Source organism: Vulpes vulpes, chromosome 3 (assembly GCF_048418805.1).
Source record: "Vulpes vulpes isolate BD-2025 chromosome 3, VulVul3, whole genome shotgun sequence".
Taxonomy (NCBI): Eukaryota; Metazoa; Chordata; class Mammalia; order Carnivora; family Canidae; genus Vulpes; species Vulpes vulpes.
In genome coordinates this window covers 60080622-60104955 of record NC_132782.1, presented here as the reverse complement: position 1 = coordinate 60104955, position 24334 = coordinate 60080622, and the positions used below count along the sequence as shown (strand labels likewise).

Below are 24334 nucleotides of genomic sequence, written 5' to 3'. Positions count from 1 at the left end.
AGAGATGCTGTTGTTGTAAAGGAAGATTTGAATAGGAGAGATAATAGATGTGATTCCTTTAGTCTGGAGGTTGCTTCAACAAGACCTCCTGCTGAATTGACTGTGAGGTGATAGGGAAAGGAAGAACAGTTTCCAGGATTTCTGTCTGGACAGATTGTGGTGCGATTTCTGCACTGGGATAGGGACTGGTTTGGGATGGGAAATGAAGACATGTTAAGTATACAGTAGATACTGGAACCCAAGTGGTAGTATCAGTAGGTAATTAGATATTCCATTTTGTATCTCTGGCGAGAGGTCAAGGCTGAAAAATCAGATGAGAGCCATCAGGTTATAGGTGGTATTTCAATCCATGGACGGAAAGAGACGGCAAACGAGAAAATTTAGATGGAGAAGAGAGAAGGATCAAGGGCTGTGTCCTGGGCTCTGTACTTCTCAGAAGGAAGATACAAGTAGATAAGCCAGCAAAGGAGACTGGGAACTTAGGGCCTTGTCAGCCAGGAGAAAAGTGGATCTAGCTAGTATAATGCATCGCTTGACACACAGAACACATTCCATACAACTCTGCTAAAGAAAAGCATGAATGATTGATCTGGCTCTGGCTCTCCTCTGCATGCCTCTTCATTTCATCTCCCGTCACTCCTCCATCCCAATTACGTTCTAAGCAAACCCAGAGACACCTGCAGGATTTCAGTATACCAGACACTCATCCATGTCTTTGTGCATTTGCATGTTTTCTTCCCTCTGCTCCCACTCCCTATTCCAGCTGTGAGTGGTATGCCTGCTTTTGGCAAACCTCCTCTGTCCCTGCCGTGCAAGGTAAGTCTCCCTTCTGTATACCCTCAGAGGACAGTGGCTTACTTGTATTATAGTACTTATTATGTTCTTTAGGATTCTTAGCTATTTTTGTCTTCTACCAGATATTTGAGCAAATTGAGGGCAGGGATAGTATCTCACATTTTGATATCTCTGTGCCTAACACAGGATCTGACAATCATAGTCACTTTTTAAAGAAATAAATAAAGTCATGTTTTTTAAACAAATAAATGAATGTGGGATTCGATTTGTTAGGATCAATTCAACCTCCTAAGTAACTTTAAGTTGCTCTCCCTGCCTTATGTATTCCCCTCAGTATCCACAGGCAGGTTTATGGTTAGCTTATCAAATCCACAGAACAAGGTGGCACAGCCTGCTCAGAGCTTGTGATTATTTTACTGAAACAGACGTCTTCTGTACATATCACAGCTATATTTTATATGAGAGAAACCTCCTTTGACAAGACTTTAGAAACATCACCATTTCACCACAGAAACAATTTAGATATCACTGATGTAGAGGAGATAAAAAGCATATAGCGTGGTTAAAGTCCTATCGTAAAGGTTCTTTAGTACTCAGCATTATTAAGTGGATTTATGTAAAATGCTCCTGTTCTTTTGAAGATACTTTAAAGATCCTGTAAAAATCATGAAGTAGTCCAATGAATTAGAAAAATTCACTGGATGGCAATGCTGCTCAATCTCATGTTTAACGACGGGGCAATATTACGCACTGTCAACTTTTCAGAGCTGCTGCATCTTGCCTGCTGCTGCTAAAACACAGATGTGACACAGCTTGATGTGGAATTAAGCCCCTCCACGCAGTACAGTTTCATCAGGACTCTGTAACCAGGACAGGGAACTATTTCTAGTTTCATTTGCAAATGAATGGGCAGAGCAAGAGGCAAGGAAGTTTCACATTGAATGGTCATAAATATATAAAGAACAAAGTTAGCTTTGGAGCTAGTGTTAAGAGCTAAAACAGGAACCTACTTTTAAAAAATTTACAAAGAAGGCTCATGCTCGTGTCATTCATCCTTCTTGAATCCTGGTACAACGGAGTGTTAAACCATATTTTTTCAGCATGGGGCAGAATTATTTTGTAAATGGCACAGTATTTTTAGCCATTTTCGTTGAACCTTGAGCATTTGCCCAGAATGTGCCTAGTGACATAGCCCTTGTAATTAGTTTTGTTGAAATGTGTTAACTTCAATGAGCACTAATAAGGGGGAGAAAACCACTGAAGAGTGATAGAGAAAATCTGGAAAGAAGGCTAAAGAACATTAAAGGAATATTCAACCAATAATAAAATATACTAAAATAAAATGTAAAGATATAATAAATTATATGATTCAGTGGCCAATTAAGATGATAAAAGAGAGATAGAGGTCAGAAAAAACTGAGAAGACAGATATAGATTCAGTAGGTATGGAGGAAGATGACAGCCTATCTTTAAAAAAATGCTTCAATCTTATTGGTATATTCTCTTTGAAATTACTATTCCCAGGTTAAAAAAAAACATTAAAAGATTGAAAATATACCAATAGTGTCATAAGAATGTCACAGCAAAACAGATCTAGAAATGATTTTGGCAGAAACTGGAAAATATGGTCTGGGAAAATAGCAGTAAATAAACTTGCTTTTACCTCTTGCTATTAGAACCTTGACAAGGAGCTCGTTAGATAAAGATTTGATAATGAGAGAATTTAGTTAGCAGTGCAAGTGATCGAAGCTGGTGATGTAAGTTCAACAAATCCAATCATAACTAGATGTTCTCTCTTCCCATCATGGCTTAAATTGCTACAGCAGGAATTTAGATTAGACACAAGGGAAATATATTCTGATTGACACTATTGCAAGACGTCAAAATGGGTTACCTAGGGAAGTTTTGGAATTTTCTTCCTTAGCAATTGCTAAAAATGGAACGAATACTCAGGGATAGCCCTAGGCAAAAGTGGACAGTCAGAGACTTGGAGATCATCTTAGAAGGAGAAAGCCTTAGAAATCTTGGGATCCAGAGATTCCCAAACTTGTCCGCATGGATTCATCTGGGGATCTTTTCAAAAAGCCAAGGCCAGGGCTGGAGCCAAGGAAATCACTGTCTCTAGGGCTGGAACACAGGCATCAGGACTTTTGGAAGCTTCCCAGGTAGTTCCAAAGGGTAGCCAAATTGGGGTACCATGGATCTAATGTAATAGTCTCATGTTAAAAAAGTAACAATTGAGGCCCAGAGAGGAGAAGGGACTTTTCCAAGCCCGCCAGGACAGCCAGTGGCAGAGGAGAATCACAGCCAAACGTTCTTGACTCTGATCTGGTACAAAAACGAACAATCTTATTTTGTTTATAAGATCAATACATTATCATGATAGATAACTTGAAGAAACATTTAAATTGCCAATGAATCTCTCAATCTTACCATCCAGAGATAAATTATTAATCACCATCGATACCTTTGCATTTCCTTCTGTCATTTTCCCAAAATTCATATATGCTTTTAAATTTTGGTAAAAGGATTATGTTTATGAGAATTACAGTAGGCTTTCTGGAAAGCCCAGAATTAGAGGTGCAGATTGTGTTTGGGGATACTGAGCCATATCTTTGCTCCTCCCTCATGGACACACAGCATGGGTCCCCATCTTTCCTGACACTGCATCTAGGGCGAGAACCAAACGGGTTCAGGACAGACCTGAACTTCTTGAGTAATGATGCAAAGCCCAAGTGTAAGAAGACTGCCTTTGCGGAGTTAGTGTCACCGCCAGCTGCACCCCATGTAAGGGGCTCTGGGGCCAGAGGAAGCCAGGCTTAGAAGCTGCATCTGTTTCTGCTTATGTGGCCACTTCAGTTCCATTATGTGTGGGGTCCTTGCCTGAATAAGTCAGAACTCCACCTAAGTTTATAGTGGCGTGTGTGTATTTGCATGTGTTTGTGTATATTCCAGATAACATGAAGGATGCAAAAACATTATTTTGAATGGGGTGTATCCTTATTATTGACCAAAATAATCACTGTGATTTAGTGGATCAAACTTCTTAAATAAAAAGTATAATTCTAATTTTGAAGACCATACTTTATTATTGTCATTTGGCCAGTTAAATCTAAAACCTAATGTATGAAGTATTTTTGAAATCTGATGCTCACAATCCCTTGAAATCTGATGTCTGTTTACTATCGGTAGTGAATAAATGCTTTAGTATTAAAAAATGGTTGATTTAAAAAGGAAGACTGCCCTTTGAAGACCAAATGAGTTTTAAGAAATGATTTAGAAAAGGAAGTGGCTTACTTCCTATCTTCTCAAGTGTGTCTTTTACTTTTGGGGCTGCATAAATGGCTTCAATAAGCAACCTGTTCCTATCACAAAAACACATCTAGGTTTAACTGGGGGAAACATATTCAGATTGGTTTTACTTACTTGGTGAAAATGAAATCCTTTGTCACATTTAGGTTTAAGGATTGAATGAGCTATATATTTCCCTTCTTTCGTCAGAATCAGTAGTCAGGGGCAGCCCCGGTGGTGCAGCGATTTAGCGCTGCCTGCAGCTCGGGGTGTGATCCTGGAGACCCGGGATCGAGTCCCACATCGGGCTTCCTGCATGAAGCCTGCTTCTCTCTCTGCCTGTGTCTCTGCCTCTCTCTTGCTCTCTCTGAATGAATAAATAAATCTTAAAAAAAAAAAAAAAGAACTAGTAGTCAGTCTATATTGTTTATGTCTGCATTTCTACTTTGGAACTGTGGACACAGAAACAGAATATTTGACCACTCATCCCTTTTCTATGACTATCCAAGCATTTTTTTTTTTAAAGATTTTATTTATTAAAAAAAAAATAAAAAAAATAAAAGATTTTATTTATTTATTTGAGAGAGAGTGAGCACAAGCATGAGCAGAGGGAGGGGTAGAGGGAGAAGTAGACTCCATGCTGAGCAATGAGCCTAATGCGGGGCTCCATCCCAGGACCCTGGGATCATGACCTGAACCAAAGGCAGACGCTTAACTGACTGAGCCATCCAGGCACCCTAACCAAGCTTTTGATATAGGAAGCAACTAGTGTTTAAGAGTCATAAAATTCTGATTCAGGGCTTGACTTAGGATTATTTATTTATCCATTTTTTACTCTTTGGATACCAAGTAACTAAGAGTTCCCTGTAAGCCTCTTACTCACAGATTTCATCATATACTTCAGCATTTCACAGGAAATCAAATTCATCTCTAATTATTTGGATGTGGTTCATGTATGTGTAAACACCTCTAATACCAGCTATGTTTTAACACCTCTTTGCCTTTTACTCACTGTGTCCATGCCTCCAGCCCCCTTCATCTGTTAAGGGTGGCTGCTCTTGTCAGGGCCTGGTATGGATTTCAAAGAATAAAAAGTAGTTTTCATATAAATTAAAGTCAACATATTAATAAAAGAAATCTGATGTAAGGAAAAAAATACATCCCTCAAACAAATTTCAAGTTCAATTATTTTTTAATATTGTTTACTATCTGAATTAACAATTTCCTCCTTCTCTCAATAGCTTCAAGGGCAGGGAAAACAATAGGTCCAAGGGAATATGTAAACGTGAGTTCTAGTTCTGCCTGCCAGTAACCAGCATTGTGTACTTGGGCAAGTTCCTTAGCATCCTTCTCCAGAGGGATGAAGTGGGCCCTTTGAAATCCAGGTAGAGGTACAAAGTCTAACATGACCTGTGACATGTCTCGTAGGACAGTAACAGAGGTTCCAGAGAAGACTGGAGACCTCTGGGACCATCACTAAGATCTGTGATGCTCTGTCTTATGTGTCAACTTGACTTGGTCTTGGGGTGCCAAAATACTTGGTTAAACATTATTTCTGGGTGTGTCTATGAGGGTGGTTCTAGATGAGATTAGCGTTTTGAATTAGAAGACTGAGTAAGGTAGATGGCTGTCTTTTATGTGGATCATCAAATCCATTGAGGAGCTGAATAGAACAAAAAGGCAGAGGAAGGGGAAATTTCTTCCCTTTGCTTGTCTGCATGAGCTGGGCCATTGGTCTTCTCCTGTTCTCAGACAGGACTTACACCATTAGCTTTTCTGGTCCCTAGGTCTTTGGATTTGGACTGGAACTACACCACCAGATTTCCTGGGTCTCCAGCTTGCAGGTAGCAAGAAGACTGTGAAGACTGTGGGACTTCTCAGCCTCAATAACCATGTAAGCCAATTCTTTATAACAAATCACTCTCTCTCTTTATCCTTATATACCCTACTGATTTTTTTTCTTTGGAGAACCATGACTAATACAAGATCTAAGAGACTGATGATTGATCATTTAGAGAGAAGAGATAGACCTGGCTATCTTCATGGCAAAGGACTGCTTTCTTAATCAATAGGAAGTATTTGTTTACTGAACATCAACTATGCATCCCGCATTATATGATATATCATATGCTTTATGAATAAAGGAAATTCAAGATACCACTTTGCTTACAGTGAGTTCACTGATTCTCTCCTGAATTCTGTATGGTTGTGTGTGATGTTCTACTTATTAAACCAATGAGCAGCTTAAGTGTCATCAGAAAAGAGATGTATCTCATCAATCAGTATTTTGATTTGATTTTATAAAAAGTATTTCAAAACCAAAATGGGCAGATAGCTCTCCTGATTTAAATATAGAACTAGAACTATTTTAATCTTTGATTTCCATTATTTGACAAAAATAAGACTTTAACTTACAGATATTATTTTTATTCCTTTTCAATCAACTGGGAATAATAATATTCAACATTACAGGACATTTTATAGAATACTGATGATTGGCTTATATGGGGCAGCATTGTTATTCAAGAGATGGGGTTTTGAATAAACCAGAGAAATAGAATTACATTATTCTTCTTATAGTAATAAAGTTCTTAGAAAGTTATTTAACAACTGCTCCTAAAAGTAAAAGAAATCTGAAGAGAAAGGGAGGGAGGATGGGAGGGAGATAAATAGAGACAAAAGCAGAGAGACAGTGAGAGAGAAGAAGGAGAGTCTAATTTTCCTACAAATATCAGAACTGGAATGTACCTGTGGCAGAGACTGCTAACTGTCTTCTGTGCTGATAGCACTGTGGCCATTCCTAGCCTCCCTTGCAGTTTGGGGAAGGGGTAGTGGTAGTGAAGTAATGTGTCTGACTAAGCTGCTGCGAATGGAATGTGAGTGGATGAGATATGGGCTGGAGCTTTCTGGAGCCTCCTCCAAATCTCATTCCTCTGGTGGAGGGTGGAGCAAGAACACACTTGCAACATGGCTTTGACCATGCAGGTGAGGATAACACTCTAAGGAACTGGGGAGAAACAAGTTGCAAGGAACCTGGGTCTCTGAATGATGGCATGCAACAAATATTCCTGTTAGGATGGCACTTCAATTTTTAACAGAAGAAATAAATTATTTTGTTTGAACAATTCTATTTTGGGGAATATTTTACAGCTGTTAGCATTACCCTAACTAGTATTGGACCTCAAAATCATCAATCCTAGTTTTTTTTTTTTTAAGATTTTTTTTTTTTAATTTATTCATGAGAGATACAGAGAGAGAGAGAAAGGCAGAGACATAGGCAGAGAAGCAGGCTCCATGCAGGGAGCCTGATGTGGGACTCGATCCCGGATCCTGGGATCACACCTTGAGCTGAAGGCAGACGCTCAACCGCTGAGCCACTCAGGCTTTCCAATCCTAGTATTTCTTAAACTTGAGTCATTTGATCATAACTGAAATTTGTCATTTCTGTCTTTTACCATTGTTTACTTAATATATTTTGTAACTGATACAGCTCTTTTACTTAAATAGGCAAAATCTACTGTAGCCTTGCCTAAAGTATATTCATGAAATCATCACTTTGAAGTTCTAGTTATATTTTTCTAATATATATTAAGATAAATGCACAATTATTAAAATGCTCATCCATTTTCCACTTAATCTCATAGATCAAATACATAATACTCAATATCAATTCAAACCTCTCATTTGCTGATGAGAAAGCTGAGGCCTTAATGGTAAGATGTTGACATGGTTAGAACCAGGACCTATGTCCAATTTGAGATTTTTCCCACATACACTATTATGCTATCCCACCTTTTTCATGTAAGTTTAACATATGATTCTTGGGTACAGAGCCTTCCAACAAATAGTTTAAATTACTCTCACTAAAAATAATAATAATAATAATAAAATAAAAATAAATTACTCTCACTACAGTCTCATTAATCTTTAGAGAATTTCTTTGAAGAGGAAGGGATAAAATTATTGTTCAGGTCTTGTTAGTACACAGATCACAGAAGGCTGCTGAAGGCTGGTTCAGATGGAGTTTATATCTTTTCATGTTCACTTTCTTCTGAACTGATTTGCTCAGCAAATGTGGATGAGATCATGTCCAGAATGCAGATCCTATATTTCTCTGATTTGAAGTTCAGGGAATTTGTTTAAGCTACTTTCTGGCCTGCAGCTTGTCTACAAATATGGTCTAGAAGATCAATCAGTGGATAACTGAGGTTTTATTAGAATACATCAAGTCAAAGATTTTATTAGTTTTGTATTTACACAGTGGATATAAGGGACAGTGAAAGAATATGGTAAGTATCCATAGCACTGACTTTAAAAAGTTAGAGGCAGACTCTACATAACCCTTTTCCTTTAAATAGCTCATTTACCCATAAATTTATTTAAGACCATCTTGCACCTCTTTATACTTTTATCCATATCACCCATGAGGGTTTCACTCTCTTATCACCAAGTCACTCTACAATAATTCTTATCTATGCTTCAAATTGTTTTGGAAATCAACTTTTATCTGTTTAAATCGAAAGGAAATTTAATCAGTATAAGAAAAAAGGAACTTTTGCCAGTTTCCCAATGCACAGTATCCCAAGTTTGCAGAACACATCTAATCTTTATGTAACCTATCTACATTTTTGACATGGGAAGCCTTTAGTGAACATGACATTGTAAGCTTTAGGAAATCTGTATCCTGGCAGTTACTCTCAAGATTCCTTCAATACTGCCCAAATAGTATTTTTGGGCAATTTTTGTCCAAACAGTATTGCCCAAACAATGCTTTCAGATACTTTCAAAAGATTTTCGCTTAAGACAGAATGATTTAAGTAGTGTTGAATCCATTAATCTCCTCTATATACTTCATTTTAAAAAATATTTTATTTATTTATTAATGAAAGACACACACACAGAGAGGCACACACAGGCAGAGGGAGAAGCAGGCTCCATACCGGGAGCCTGACGTGGGACTCCATCCCAGGTCTCCAGGATCAGGCCCTGGGCTGAAGGTGGCGCTAAACCACTGAGCCACCCAGACTGCCCTCCTCTATGTATTTCAAAGAGGTGACACTGTCATACAAAGCAAAAGGAGATATGAGGGGGTAGAGGCTGATACCCCTCATGGTATGAGAGCACCCAAGTTAGAGTGTTTTACATAATCTTATATTAATAAAAGCAGTTCAAGAATGGTATCCAATTTCCTTCAATCATTTACTATTTCTGAGGTGTCTACCAGATCTATGGTACATACGCACAGAATAATTTCAGGTAAAAACAAAATTTCTACGGAAAGAACTTTTTAGCTTACATCACTAGGACTGGATTTAGCTCTAGAGTTGTTTTGAATGTGGCATCTCCTAGTTAAACTCAGCAGAGAGATAAAGAAGGTCACACATGCTTCTAGAATAAGGAATACTATTTGGCATTAAAGTCTTTAACTATCCACGTTCTCAAAAGTAATTACTAATTTGTCTGTGATTTCCCAGAGAAGGCACTGCTGGAAGGAAAGTTAGCCTGAAGCCTAAAGAGAAGTTACCTTGAGGGCTGTGTCCTTTGTGATAGGACATAGAAATGGAAAAATGGGGCCTCTCATAAAGGAAGGTCTAATACACTATGAAGAAGAAAGGGCGAGACCCTGGCCAGATCCTTGGAGAAGGATGAATATGCCCTAAGGAACATGGATTGTCATTAAAAGGTCTTTGTTTATACTCCTTTGGGGATCTGAGAAGATAAATTGAGGACTGGTAGAAATGCGAGGGAATAGCTTGAAAGACTACATTCTAGGAGGAATGAATGAATACCCTTTCTCTATGCTATGGGGCTTGGAGGAGTAGAACAATGCCACAATAATCTATCTGCTTAGCTAATTACCCCAACACATAGCAATTTAAAAAGAAAACAAACATTTACTATGTCATACAGTTTCTGAGGGTCAGGAATTTGGGAGTAGCTTAGCTGGGTGATTCTTACTTGGGGTGTCTCCTGAGGTTGGAATTAAGCTGCTGGCTGGGGCTTCAGTCATTTTAGGGCTTAATGGGGCTTGGGGGGATTCGCTTACAAGACGGCTCACACACGTGGCTGTTGACAGGATGCCTCGGGGTCTCGCTGGCTGTTGGTAGAATGCTTGGTTTCTCACATGCTAAAGGTTCTCATGACATGGCAGCCAGATTTCCTCCAGAGCAAGTGAGGCAAGAGAGAGAGCAAGGAGGAGGCCACAGTACCTTTTATGACCTAATCTTTAAAGTCACACACCATGGATCCCCTTTATTCTATTTATTTATTTTTTAAGAAGATTTATTTATTTATTTTAGAGAGAGAGAGAGAAAGAGAGAGAGTATACAGGAAGAAGGGGCAGAGGGAGAGAGAGAGAGAAACCTAAGCAGATTGCAGTGTGGAGCCAGATCAAGGTTTGATTTCACAACTCTGAGAACATGACCTGAGCTGAAGCCGAGTGTTGGATGCTCAGCTGACTGCACCCCCAGGTGCCCTCCGCTTTATTCTATTTATTAAAAGAGAATCACTAAGCCCAGCCCACACTCAAGAGAACTAAGCTCCATATTTTGAAGAGAATATCAAAGAATTTGTGGACATTTTAGTTACCATAAGCAATATCACGAGTGAGGCTCAATGGGAAGAGAATAGGGGTCTGGGGAGAAATCAGAGCTCTAGAGTTTAACAGTTTTATTAGAATTTAATAGACTCAATTAGCCAAAAGGATTTAAAGTTATACTTCCTATTCTTTTTCTTGCTTCTGACCACTGTACTTCCCTTTGTTCATGCATCTTCATTTTTCCTCATTCACATATTTCATTATTCTTTTTCAAAATTTGTTCAGAAGGAGAACCTCCTCAGGGTAAAAGTAGAGCTGTGAAAACATTGATTAAAATGCACACAACAAGCATAATAGTATTGAAGCCAAGGGAAATGTGACTTTGATTCCAGGGACACAAGTTCATTTTCTGTCAGTCAGTAAGTTTGTGATATTTCTTAAGCAACCATTAAAGACGACATGCTTCGAGGAATAGATGCATTTAAGGAATTAATTATTACTTTGTTTGTTTATCCAGCAAACATTTGTGAGGTCTTGCTCTGCACGGCCTTTCAGACTCTCTGAAAGGTTGCTGAGAGCATAAAGAAGGATGCAGCATGGTTCCGGGTCCTGCATGTGAAGAGGTCAAAGTCTAGTGCGGAGATGGCTGTGTAAACCCATGGTAACTATATCACAAGCTATACCTGTATGATGCCCTGAGTGGTGTGCATATACCTGTGATTCTTCTAGCTCTTTAAGGGCAGAGGTTGTTATATTCAATTTTCTATTCCTAGCACCCACCCCATAAAAGGAGCTTAACCATGTCTGATGAATTTGTTGCTACATCCAGTTAATTTGAAGGCTGAGGCACATAGACAGACAAACTAGCTAAATGCAATATTACCAGATGCTAGCCCGTCTTTCCTTGCTAACAGTAATAAGGATGTATTTTTCATGTGTGGTTGCAGGTGTAGTGACTGCCCATGTGACCTTGTCTCTCCTCCACAGATGCAACACAGTTCTCTCTAGGGACCTCTGTTCCTGGGAGGCAGCTTCAGGCCTCATTGAACTCCCAGGGTTTCTTCCCTGCTTCTCACTTCTGAGATTCCTTGTGCATCCTTCCTAGGGACCGCTGTAGCTGACAGTGTTTAGGATGCTGGCTAGAAAGAAAATCCAAAAGGAAGCATAGAGTAAGCTCTTTTCTCTTCTTGTTCAGGGAAGATTTTCTTTTTAAGCCTAGAATGGGAATATTTGGTTCTTTAGTCCTAAAATTACAATACTTTGAGCAGAGATGAAATTTTTGGTTATTTTTCAATAAAATGTAAGATATAGAGGCAAAGCCTCCCCCTTACAAAGCCTCAGTAGATCGAACAGTTCAACTTAAGCTTTTGCACATATACAGGTTCCCAGGTCACTTAAGATATACAATAAATGTGCATGTGGCATTAGCTGTCTACTAGAGAGTAGAAGACACTGTATTTTAGCTCAAACCTTAGTTGAATTGTATATTGTCAGGTATTGTGTAGTATAAGTAAAAATTAGTTCATACCATGTAAAATACAAAACACGCCCAATATTATTACTGTGGCAAGGACTGGTTGGTGCTACTTGCATTGTTATAAACACGTCTCACTGATTGATGAGACCAAGACAACCACAGAGGACATTTCAGCAGAGTCCTGGGCAGAAATCTGGATGGTACAGACAGAACTGTTTCCATCAACCATGAAAATGTAAATACTAAACTGTATTAGGAGTTTAACTATAAACTAAATTATAAACATATATTAGTGCTTTATATGCAGCAACAGATGGAAGTGTGTCCACATTAGGTGATTAATAATCAGCCAGGCATCCATTAATTCAACAAATATTTACTGAATACTTACTAGGTACCAGATATTGTTCTAGGTATTAGGGTACAGTGGTTAATAAGAGACAAGGCCTCTTTTCTTATGGAGGTTACACTTTAAAGTAAAAAGACAAGCAACAAACAGACAAAAACAAACAAGAAAAGACCTAGTGATAAATATAAGGATGAAAAAACCCTAGGTGCTGTGATAGCAACTGGGTGGTCAGGTTCAGCTTCCTGAGGCATTGGTACTCAAGCTAAAATTTAGATGACAAGAAGGAACCTGCTGCATGAAGATCTGGGGGAAGTGTGTCCCTGCAGAAGACAGAGCAGGGATGGTGAGCAATGAGGTTGTCATGTGAGAAGAAGAGAGAGAATCTCAGGGCCCCTGGGGCTCACGGGGGTCTGAGGAACAGAAGGAGCTGGAAGGGGGACCAGGTGTCAGGTCAAGAGGCAGGACAATGACCAAAAAATAGGACTTAAAAATGGAATAAAATGTGAAATAGAAGGGATATTGGAATCAGATGATATAAAACTATAAGAGAGAGACTTTGGAAAACCTCACCAGGCTCCAGGCCTGATTTTCATCTGGGTCTCATTAGTGTTGAGAACTGTCTCTAATGAGGCCAATCTGCAGCACCACTCTTTACTTGTTTTGAAATGAAGAATGAGGAACTTTGAGTTCTTTTAAGAATCCTATATCCCACTACAGTGTCTATAACATCACTTTTTGGTTGATTACCAACATAATACATGTTTATGATGGAACATTTGGAAAATATAGATAAGCTAGTGGAAGAAATAAGACTACTCCAAAGCCAGCGCACCTGATAGAACCACCATCAACATTTGGGCACAGATTTTCTTTATGCTTACATAGTGCAATGCAATGATTCAGAACACGGGCTTTGGAGTCTGGGTGAAAATCATGGCTTTGAAACTTGCTAACTGAGTGTTATTAATTTTTCAATTGATCTTAATTGCTTACAAAATGGCACGTAACTGAAATCACTTTAAGCCTCAGTTTCCTCATCTGCAAAATGAGAATAGTAGTGTTATCTTCTTCATAGGACTACTATGAGGATTAAATAAGATCATCCATATAAAGCTCCTGACTTGCATACTGTATGTACTTTTAACATGTTAGGTACTATGCCATTATCATTTTTACAAAGTCGGGAACATATTGTAAAGCTACCAGTAAATACATTATTATTCCAGTCATCACCAGGTATTTTTCCATGTTCTTAAATATTTTTCATAATGTAGTTTTTAATGGTTACACAGCATTTTACTGAGAGATACAATTTAGCTAATTCTCTGTTATGGGACAATTAGCCTGTTTCCAAATTCTCCCTATTTAAAAAAATATTGTAAACTTTCATGATTATAAATTGTAAGAAGTGGCTGGGTCAGTAGCATGTATTCTTGGATGCATTTCATCATACCCTCTACTGTGAATTAGACTTTACCCTTGGATAAGAACAATGTTGGGAAGTAAAGAGTCTGCATACATGTGCAGTTTTGTAGGTCTGATTTCCCATAAGCTTAGTAAAATACTCCCCTCTATCTTCTTTTTCCTCCACATCTGTTCATACCTTCTGGTCAGCAATATCCTCCATTCCCTAAGGAAGCTTCTCAGTTCCAGGCTTCCAGAGGAGCCATTTTGTTTACAGATTTCTGGTTTGCTGAGAATTCTGTAATAAATATTCATTTCACTTGAAGCCATAGATGTATAGGATTTTAGTATATTAGAAATCCAAGCCCTCATCTTACAGGTGAAGAAACTAAAGTAGATGGAGCAAGCGATTTTTCCAAGCTGGTTCTCTGGTCTAGGCTATGAGACAGCTGGTCGGGGTTGGCTCATTTCTTTGTCTCTAAGTACCTGGTTCAGCAGTCAGTGCACGTAGCCAGCCAGTGCTGTTTGTTGAATGAATGACTACTTGAAGTAACTTAAGGTTACTTCAAGCCTCCAAGGATTCTAAGCAGGAAAGGACCATAAAAGTGTGGAAATTGAAGCCTATGTTGGTATGTTGTCAGTTAGCTATTAGTGATGAGTTGGAATAACAAATCAGTCTCTCAATTCCCAGGAGAGACAAGGAGACGCCAGCAGAAGACAAGGCTTCGTGGGATCATGTGGGAATCATGGAAAGAGGGGATTAAACTAATTCTGCCTTGTTCTAGAGAGAGCAAAGCCAAGACTAAGGAAAACTGGAAGTTGCTCATAGGCCAATTTCAGCATAACACAGGGAAGAGCTTTTTAATAGTTAGGACTGTCCAAATTGGAAGCAGGTTTTCTTGAAAAGAAGTTGCCACTAATTTGAAGTATTCAAGTAGAAACAGGATATGTTTGAATAAATAATTTACCAAGTATGTTTGAAAAGAAAACAAATTTTATTTTATATGCCTGGTTGGGATAGATGACTTCTAAGGCTTCCACCAAAACTAAGATTAAATGATTTTGTTAATATATGTATAGACACACAAACACACACAGATAGATAAGTGAATAATTTTTTCCTTGAAGGGAGAAGAAATGTGTGGGAAATATCAGGAAGGGAGACAGAACATAAAGACTCCTAACTCTGGGAAACGAACTAGGGGTGGTGGAAGGGGAGGAGGGTGGGGGGTGGGGGGGTATGGGTGACGGGCACTGAGGGGGACACTTGACGGGATGAGCACTGGGTGTTATTCTGTATGTTGGTAAATTGATCAATAAAAGTTAATTTATTAAAAAAAATTTTTTTTTCCTTGTTGATACCTTAACTTAGTAATTACGTCCTCTGAGACTGAACTCATTGTGTTTCTGGGACCAGATGAAATCTAGTCTTTACTTACTCAAGGAAATCACTTTCTATTTAGTGATAATTTAGTGTGCTACACATAGTAGGAGTTAGAAAGATGAATTTAAATTAGCTCTTAAGTCTGGAAAAATCTACATTTAAGATAAATTCAGTTACAGGCTCTATGTAGTTGAATAAGTTGAACTCAGCTGGTCTCAATCAAATATATCAGTTTATCACATTCAAGAACACTAATGCATTAATTTTTTTTAAACTAAAAAAGGATAAAATTAAAAGAAGAAATTTGGGTGGATTGTACTGTGATGAGATAAAGTCGTTCTCCTACTGGATTGCTGAATGATGATATAACATTAAGACAGAATTATTTCCTAGAATATAAAGAACCCTTTTAATATGAAACTGCAAATGTGATTTAATTGCATTTCAAGTATGGGGCTACTGAAAGACTGCTTATAGTATAATAATTTTATCCAAATCCTAGTGGCAAGACAATCGCATAAATGAACCATATCACAGGAATACTTTCAATTTCCAGTAATAGAAATGGAGGTCCTAACAAGTTCATACCTGGGTTTGGTGAAAAACTCCACTCTTAAATAGCAATCTAACAAAGCTTTGAGGAGTATCATAGATGGTGTCTGTGATGCACTTTTTGTGATTCCAACCAGAAAGGAATCTTATTAGAAGGCTAAATAAGGTAATTGATGTGCAAATTAGGTACTTCATTTGCTCTATCAACATTGTCATTTTTTAAAAAGATTTTACTTATTTATTCATGAGAGACACAGAGAGAGAGGCAGAGACACAGGCAGAAGGGAAGCAGGCTCCATGCAAGGAGCCCGACGCAGGACTCCGTCCCGGGTCTCCAGGATCAGGCTCTCGGCTGAAGGCCGTGCTAAACCACTAAGCCACCCAGGCTGCCCTCAACATTGTCATTGTTTTGAACCCCCTTAACAGTAAAAATTTATGGCTCAACTATCCATTGGCTAGACTATCTCAGACATGCTTTTTATCCCACTCAAGAAAATGTGTATTTCAGAAACAGCACGATCTTCTGTGTTTCAGGCATGTGAACCTTGACCTCACAGAGGCATAGCAAATGTGTAGCATGGGTTCATCATAGAACCCAGATGAGACTCATATCTTTCTGACCAGGGCTCCAGACAGATTGCTAATCTATCACAGAATTGGTTTAGGAATTGACATCTATTAATCACCTCTGGTGGCAAGTCAAAATTTCTCTGGTAACAAATCTCATTCTAACAATCATTATCATGGTTATTTCATGTCTATAAAGTGAGACTCATTTCATATGTATCCTGCTGAAGTTTCAATTTTTGAATTCCACTTCCAGAAACATGAAACAGAAAAACAATTAAAAAAAAAAAAGTTACCTCCACTGCTGCTTTTGCCCTTTCAAATTCTTCTTCCAAGGAATGGTTTCTAGAAAGTAATGCACTTCCCCAGCGCTGTTCTTTGGTCAGCCGAGCCTGAAATAAACCAAACACATGGTGTTATAGTTTTGGAATCACTGAATACAAAAAATACAAATATTTTTCCTTTTCTCATATTTCCCTAGAGTTTAAGAAGCATCTGCAAAGGATGTTATTTTTGGAATACTTCGCAAGCATGATGTTGCCCAAACTGGGATGGTGCCAAAATTGTGTGAACATGTATGCATGATTCTTCTAAGAGTGAGTCTCAGCTCTGGTCATGTTAAAAGCAAAGCCCAGGCCCAGCCTTCCAAGGATCTTACTTTAATTAGTCATGATTCCAGGCATTGCTATTTTAGTAAGTCCCCCCAGGGGATTCTAATATGCAGCTAAGATGGAGACTCTTCATTAGAAGCCTAGACCTAGGAACTGATATTCAAGCTTCCAGTTCACCTCAGTTAAAACTGCAAGCTGCAGAGATGGAAGGTGGCTGCTAGACCCTCTCCTTATATACACGGCAGATCCTCATTCTTGAGTTCTCTTTCCTTTGCCTTCCCTCATGTCCTGTTTCCTTGGGACATTGCACAGCTAAATATTAGTTGCTTAGATAAAATCATGTTTGATAATGCCGACTGGTTTGTCACAATTAACAGGCAACATGATATACATCTTAACTTAGCTAAATGCATATATTCCAGAAGACTGGCCCCACAAAGAGTCTGCTGGAATTTTAAAATTGTTATTCATTTTTAAGCTCACAAAAATGAAATACATTCTTCTTGAAAAAAGTAATCATGGAAAATAAGAGGTATACCTCTAGAATTTCTCCTTTTCAGTTGCATATATATTCATGTACCTGAGATAGTAACATGTTTCGAGAATTTTCGAAACATAAATGGTATGCTATTCTGTAGCTTTCTTTTCTCCATTCAACAATATATCTTGGAGAGTTCCACATTTAGTATTTATGGATCCACCTCATTCTTGCCCAGGGATTTCCCAGTAAGTATGTACTATAATTGGTTCAGACCTCTCTCCATGAGCAGTCATGGTATTTGTGATTTTTCTCCATGTGTTGCTTATTTTCTTGTCTTTCTGCTACACAGTGTGATCTATGAAGGTAGGATTTTGTCTGTAACTTTTGTTCTGCTTGTACTTAGCCAAGGGCCTGAGAAGTGGTATGTGCTCTAAGAATGTCTACAGACTGCAGAATGAGGGATTGCACTGGTAAGGCAGCTAGATGCTTGGGGAGCAGGAGGAGGGAGGTTCGTGGAGTCAAGCCTCCCTCCTCCCTTTTATCAACTTTTATCCATGTATCTGGTTCCTCTCCTCCAGGGATGCTCAACCTCTACTTCTATGGGAATTATGTGAACAGGCCTGGGTCCCACCCTAGACCAAAGAATCTGGGGGTAGGACCTAGCCATTAAATGTTTGAAAGGTTCTTTTGGTGATTTTGAAAAGCATCCATGTTTGAAAACCACTGTTCTAGAGCAAAACTTTGGCCTTCACTAAGCACTTACCATCTATACAGTACAGTTGCTTTTCATTTTTTCTCTACCATCACTGGTCCTCAAGAGGAACCATCCTCCCCCCCCCCCTTATTATTACACAGTAGTGATACCAGGGCTCACTACATGTCAGATGCTGCTTCAAGTCCTTTAGATACTATAATTCACTTTGTCTTTTCAACAACCTGTGAAGTGGGTATTATTATTGAGTCCGTGACAGAGAGCTAATTAACTCGCCAAACATCACACAGCTATGAAGTGGTAGGGCTGATGCTTCTGGGCCATGGTCATAACCACTGCACTATACTGCCTCTCATCAGAGGCTGTGGTTCACTGGCCATTTTGGGAAGATGCAAAATCTAGAAAAGCTCTCTTTCAGAGTTTCATGCATGGTTGAAGGAGTCAACTAAGAAGCCCTCAAGAATACTGTGGGCTGAAAGTAATAATGAAATAGTTGCTATGAACACTTCTGAACATAAATAATCTTAGACTATATTTTGCATTAATGAACAAGGAAGGTTAATTTATTGAAACATTAATTTATATTTTCTCTTCCTTGATGTATTCACTGCTGTATCCCCAGTATCTCCTCGAAACAGTAGCTGCTCCGTAAACAGTCAATAAATACTTGTTGAAAATATGCTGTTGGGGAATATATGAATTGATTAATTAGAGGTATTTCACTTCCCTACTCCCAGAAGTTAGCTCTGTGTTCTCAGTCAAGGTTTCCTAGTCAATCCAAGAGGCTAAGGAGAGTTTCTAGGGAATTGAGATGGGACTTGTTTTTTTATCCTGTGCTTGGAGTAGCAGAGGTCCGTGTTAGCAAAGCCCGACTGTCCTAGTTCTGGGGATGAGGAATGGCTGCCGGGGGACTTTGTGGGCTACCTAGTAAAGAGCTAGGCTTGTTAGCAGCACAGGGGTAAGGCCTCTGGAGTTGTGTCTGTGGTCAGAAGAGGAGAAGAGGAAGAGGGTAATAAGGACCTGTCCGGGCCTGCATAGGCATCACTGCCTCACTCTGAGGTGGGCCAGGCTCAATGGCCACCATGAACAAGCACCTTCTCTTATTCTCTGGGCCCCATGAAAGCTACTACTTTCTCTCAACCCAGATAAATAGGATGGGGCTGGGGAAAGAGAGCTCTAAAAATATAAGTGAGATTGATTATGACAGGTTCCTGATATTAGGGTATGGACATAACTTTCTTGGGGGCCACTATCCATCCTGCTCACCAGAAAGTCTGTGTCTCCTTCTCCCTGTGCCCCTCCTCCCTGCTCATGCTTTCTCTCTCATAAATAAATAAATAAATAAATAAATAAATAAATAAATAATCTTTAAAAAAGAAAAGGTGCAGATGGTTTATAACCTTTCACAAAACTGATGTTTTTAGGATGTTATAGCCTCGTGGAGAGGTTAACCCCAAAGGGGTTATGATCTTATTGTCTTGTGGAAATTAACCAACCTTGTATCAAATTTGGCAAACTTATTTTGGCATTTTTTTCCCAACCAGGTCCATAAATCTGTTCCTTTATTTTTTTAGTTTTAAATATTTTAATTATTTTTTTGACACAGATTGGGAAAGAGAACACAAGCATGGGGAGTGGCAGGCAGAGGGAAAGGGAGAAGCAGGCCCCCCGACGAGCAGGAAGCTGGATGTGGGCTCTATCTGAGGACCCTGGGATCATGACTTGAGCCAAAGGTAGACATTTAACCAACTGAGCCACCCAGGCGCCCTCTGTTCCTTTACTTTGGAACTAGCTCTTTTGTCTTCCTGCTGGTTCCTTCATTAATAAAATAAACAAATTTTTAAAATGTGGACACATGGTAAGAAATAAACTGAGCTTTTGTATAATAATGTCATAAATGACCCATGAATGGCATGAGAAGAGAGAGAAAGCACTAATATTTTTGTCCCAAGGCACCTCCTTTTATTAGAGGCACTTTTCACCAGTGAAATATGATCTGTCTCTCCTGTGAAGCCTGACCTAACAGAACTCCATTACTGTCACTGGCTTCCCTTCATCAATGTTTCATGACCCAAATGGATTATGAATCACAGGATGCAAAGGGCATCATATATCAGGAAAAAGAGGCAAAATCACTCTCAGGATTCTAGACTTACAGTTCATGCTCTCACTGTCACTTAAAATAGCAAGTGCAAATAGAATCTTACTATGCAAATGAACTTTTACTTTGGTAGTAAAATTACTATTTAGGTAAGTGCTATTTCCCACGTTGCTAGAAAGGCCTGAAGTTATTACTAAGACAAGTGTTGCCTACCTCACACTTTACAGCCATTTATTTTGTCCAAGGAAACTAAGAGAAATGTTATAAAATATAGGAAAACGCTGAATGTAAACAAAGGCAGTTTCCAAGGCCAGAGTATTATGCAACTGAAAAGACTTGGAAACTTTTCAGCAATTTAGTAGCACATCAGATGTGCTGGTTTAGGATTGAGGATGAAGTACAGACTGTAACACATAGTGAAGAGCAGCCTTCCTTTCAACCATGACTTGTTTATTTATTTATTTTTCCAGCATCTAATTTCATTATAAGCAAAGACTGGAATAAAGGAGAACATCTATACGCAATACTGGCAAACTGCAAATACTGCTTAATATGTAACTAGAGGAATGGTAAACAAGACAATTACAGCCATAAATTTGAGTTGAGGCTGTTTTGCTATCACCGTGGCTGTATTAGTAGTTCTCGGGCTTGAGCAGGCATCAGAATCATTTGGAAGTCTTATCCAAACAGATTGTTGGGCCCCACTACCACCGGGGTTTCTGCTTTAGCAGCTGTAAGTGTGGGAGTGGGGGGCCCAGAATCTGCATTTCTAACAAGCTCCCAGGTGATGCTGATACTGCTGATGGAGGGACCTCACTATCAGAACTTCATATGCTGACATTATGTGTATGCAAGTGGAACTCTGGAGTTCACAAATGTCCCCGATGTAGGCGTCTCTTTGTTACATCACATGATTTTGAAAAATGCTCCACCGTTACAGCCACCTCCTGGAAGTGCCTGGGCTTTAAAAACAGCCATTTTAATTGGTTTAAGCTAATTGGATTTTCAGGTATTAACATTCTCTAAAGAAGAAAGCATTTTGTTCCCTCAGCTGTTGATTGTTCTGAATGATAAGCACCAGGCAAAAGATAAGAATTAAATAACTCTTTAAGAATATTGTTTTATTCTCTTTGTTCAAAATTATGATTGTGATCCAAGTTATGATTTGAAAATTACTGTGTTTGTGGCTGTGGTTGTCCTAGCACAATAAACCTGTTGGCTAACCTCTATGTCAGCCATTCATAACCCCTATACAACTGCCTTTATGTTACTGCTAGAGATTTCCCACCCAAACACCTGTTTAAAAAGCTCAGTATATTTTCAAAAGAGATTGATGGGGAAAAGGGAGCTGCTTAGCAGTAGAAATGAAAAATATAACAACTAGCAGACCTTGGGTAACAGTGTAACATAATAATTAAAAGCATAATCTTTGGAGTCAGACTGCCTGGGGCCAAATCCTGTTTGGATTTCATAGTAACTGGTGACCTTGGACAAATTGCTTAATCTCTTTAATCCCCAGTATTCTTATCTGCAAAGTGTATATTAATTTACAGAGACTGTATAAGAATCGGCTACAATAACTCATGTAAACATACACGCAAAATGCTCAGTACACAGCAAGTGCTAGAAAAGCCGACCTTTGTCATCATCTTTCCAGTTAGCGCTTATCAGGTGTGACTTTAGAAATTCATTTAAAAATTATCTTTAGATAATTTAGAGCACTTTTGTTTAGTGGTTAATGAAGATTGATTGGATTCTTACATAGAACAGATAAATTCATTCCTCATTGAATGGCCATGATTTTTTTTTCTTATTGTTGAAGGTACACAAAAAAAGTTGTACCATATGTGTCAAAGAGCAAACTCCTAGAGCTTTGTGCAAGGTGGGCAGCATATGGTTCCCATCTCCATCCTATTATGAAATTCTATGTTGTAGAATGTCAAAGCAAATCAGTGCTTATTTTGATAAGAGATGGACAGTCTATTATCATGTATAACCAAAAATTATTTTTGAAATTGCCTTTAAAAATGATAAAAGAATAAAATTTTGTCATTTTCATATTTTTATATTTTTTATTTTTATCTGCCTTTCAGTTATCCATTAAATAGCCACTACTTTCAAATTGTTAAATTTCACAAGTGTTGTTTTTTCTCCTTTTTGTTAGTATTCTCTTATTTTTCCACTTCAGCAAGTGTTTGTTGAGTACCTACAATGTGCAGATTTCCTGCTATGCTGAAAGTGATCGTTCAGATTTCTTTCCTTCTTGCCTTCCTACTGTTCTTGCCCTTCTGCCTTTTCTTTGCTCCTTCCTTCCATCTTTGCTTGCTTCTTTCCTCCTTGGTAGCTCACTGTGTAAGGTCAGGAGGGGATAAGGGATGTTGATGTGGCTCCTGTACCGTCTTCCAACAAGCAAAACTGTGTTTATAAAGTGTACCGTCTAATTGTTTCTAATAGACATAAAGGTCTTGATACTCCTTATAATTGAATTGTTCTTTCTAACCTTTCCCGAGCCTCACTTACGGCTTGTGGATTGTAGACACTCAATCACATTTGCAGAACTGAAATGGAATGGAATGCAAACTGTCAGTATTTTGAACAGTAAGAAGGTTCAGAAGGCATTGGGGAGGGGAGGCACAAAATTGTGTATGGTCTCAGATCTGACGACAATCCTAATTTATATTACAAAGTTTCTGGAAGAAAGTGATGAATATTCTTTAAAATCACTTAGCTCATATTAATCCTAGAAATGTAAGTAATAATCAGGGCTTCCAATGAGAAGGGAAATAGATGGTTTGTGAGTTCTCTCGGGTGAATAAGCTTGATGAAACTGATATGAAGTGGTATGTGGTTAGAACAAAGGCTTTAGAAGCTGATGGGTGTGATTGAGTAATGGCTATTCTGCCCCTTTGCTACTTCTCTCTAAGATGAATTTCTCATGTAAGATGGGGATATTAATTCCCAAGATTATTGTAAGAATTTCTAATATATGAATTATTTGAATATACTTATCTGCACTTATATCTTAAAGTTTCAATTGTTCTGATTTGGGATACTGCCAACTTGATGGAATTATGACAATATGGAACTAAGCACTTGCTTTGCCAAAGTCAGCAAAATCAAAGAGTAGCATGATTATGACTAAGTACTGGAGAGCCTGGTTCTTGCACCTTCTTATTAGGTCCATCTTAGGTTGGCAAGAACCTGTCTTGGAGCTATCCTTCCAGTGTCCAGAGTTGGCAAAGAACTACTTAACCATCACTTTCCAGCAAAAGTCGGATTCATTTTCTTTTGCCTAGCTACTGTCTCAACCCATTTATTAGAAAACGCTAATTTTACATCATCACTTGTGTTGTTCTTCAACTCTTCAAATGTTTTCTAACTTTTGTATGAATCCTTTAAACAATTAACTCCAGGAAATACTAATTACTCAGTTTTGTATGTGTCAAGAAACTTTATTCTTAAATACAGAGAGATTATATAATTTATTATAATCTCTTGCCAGTCTGATTAGTGTATTCAAAACACTATTTGAAAGGGACTAGACTACATTTTTCCTTTTCTCCATCTTGAAAAGAATATAAGCTAACATAGGAATTCTCCATTTTCTTTGTGATCCTGAAATATAATTTTTTTAAAAATGTGATTTTGAAAAAGGCTTGCATATAGCTCCTTGCCTGTTGAACCTAAGATGGTTTATGTTGGCTTGAGAGAGAGAAGACATTTCCTTGATTTTTCCATGAGCCATCTGTGTGACAGTGGAGCAGTAACAAGTTTTGGTAAGCTGAAATTGTTTACTTGAATAGTTTGCAAGCCAGTTTTAAGTTAAATTTTTTAACCACCTTCATCATCTTATCCACCTAGAGAAATCATACATTTAAAGGTAGTATGTTTCTAGCAGTAAAAACCTTTCTTTTATTACAATTAATCAGTCTATTCTCTTTCTGTTTCATTTGAATGATTTAGTATTTTAGATGATTAAATCCCCAATTCATTAGATTGTCCTAATTTAACCGTAAACTGGATTTACAATTAGGAGATTATGAATTTTCTTAGTTTAGACAAATATTGATAA

At 38.3% G+C, this 24334-nt stretch overlaps 1 protein-coding gene across 14 annotated transcripts in view; it reads right to left on the bottom strand.

The window, feature by feature from the left end:
• Nucleotides 1–24334, bottom strand: part of PEX5L (peroxisomal biogenesis factor 5 like) — a 234551-nt gene that overhangs the window by 62342 nt on the left and 147875 nt on the right. For all 14 annotated transcript variants that reach the window (XM_026007210.2, XM_072752613.1, XM_072752609.1 and 11 more), the window contains one exon: nucleotides 16654–16749. In XM_026007210.2, coding sequence (XP_025862995.1) covers nucleotides 16654–16749 — 96 coding nt within the window. The remainder of the gene's footprint in view (nucleotides 1–16653; nucleotides 16750–24334) is intronic.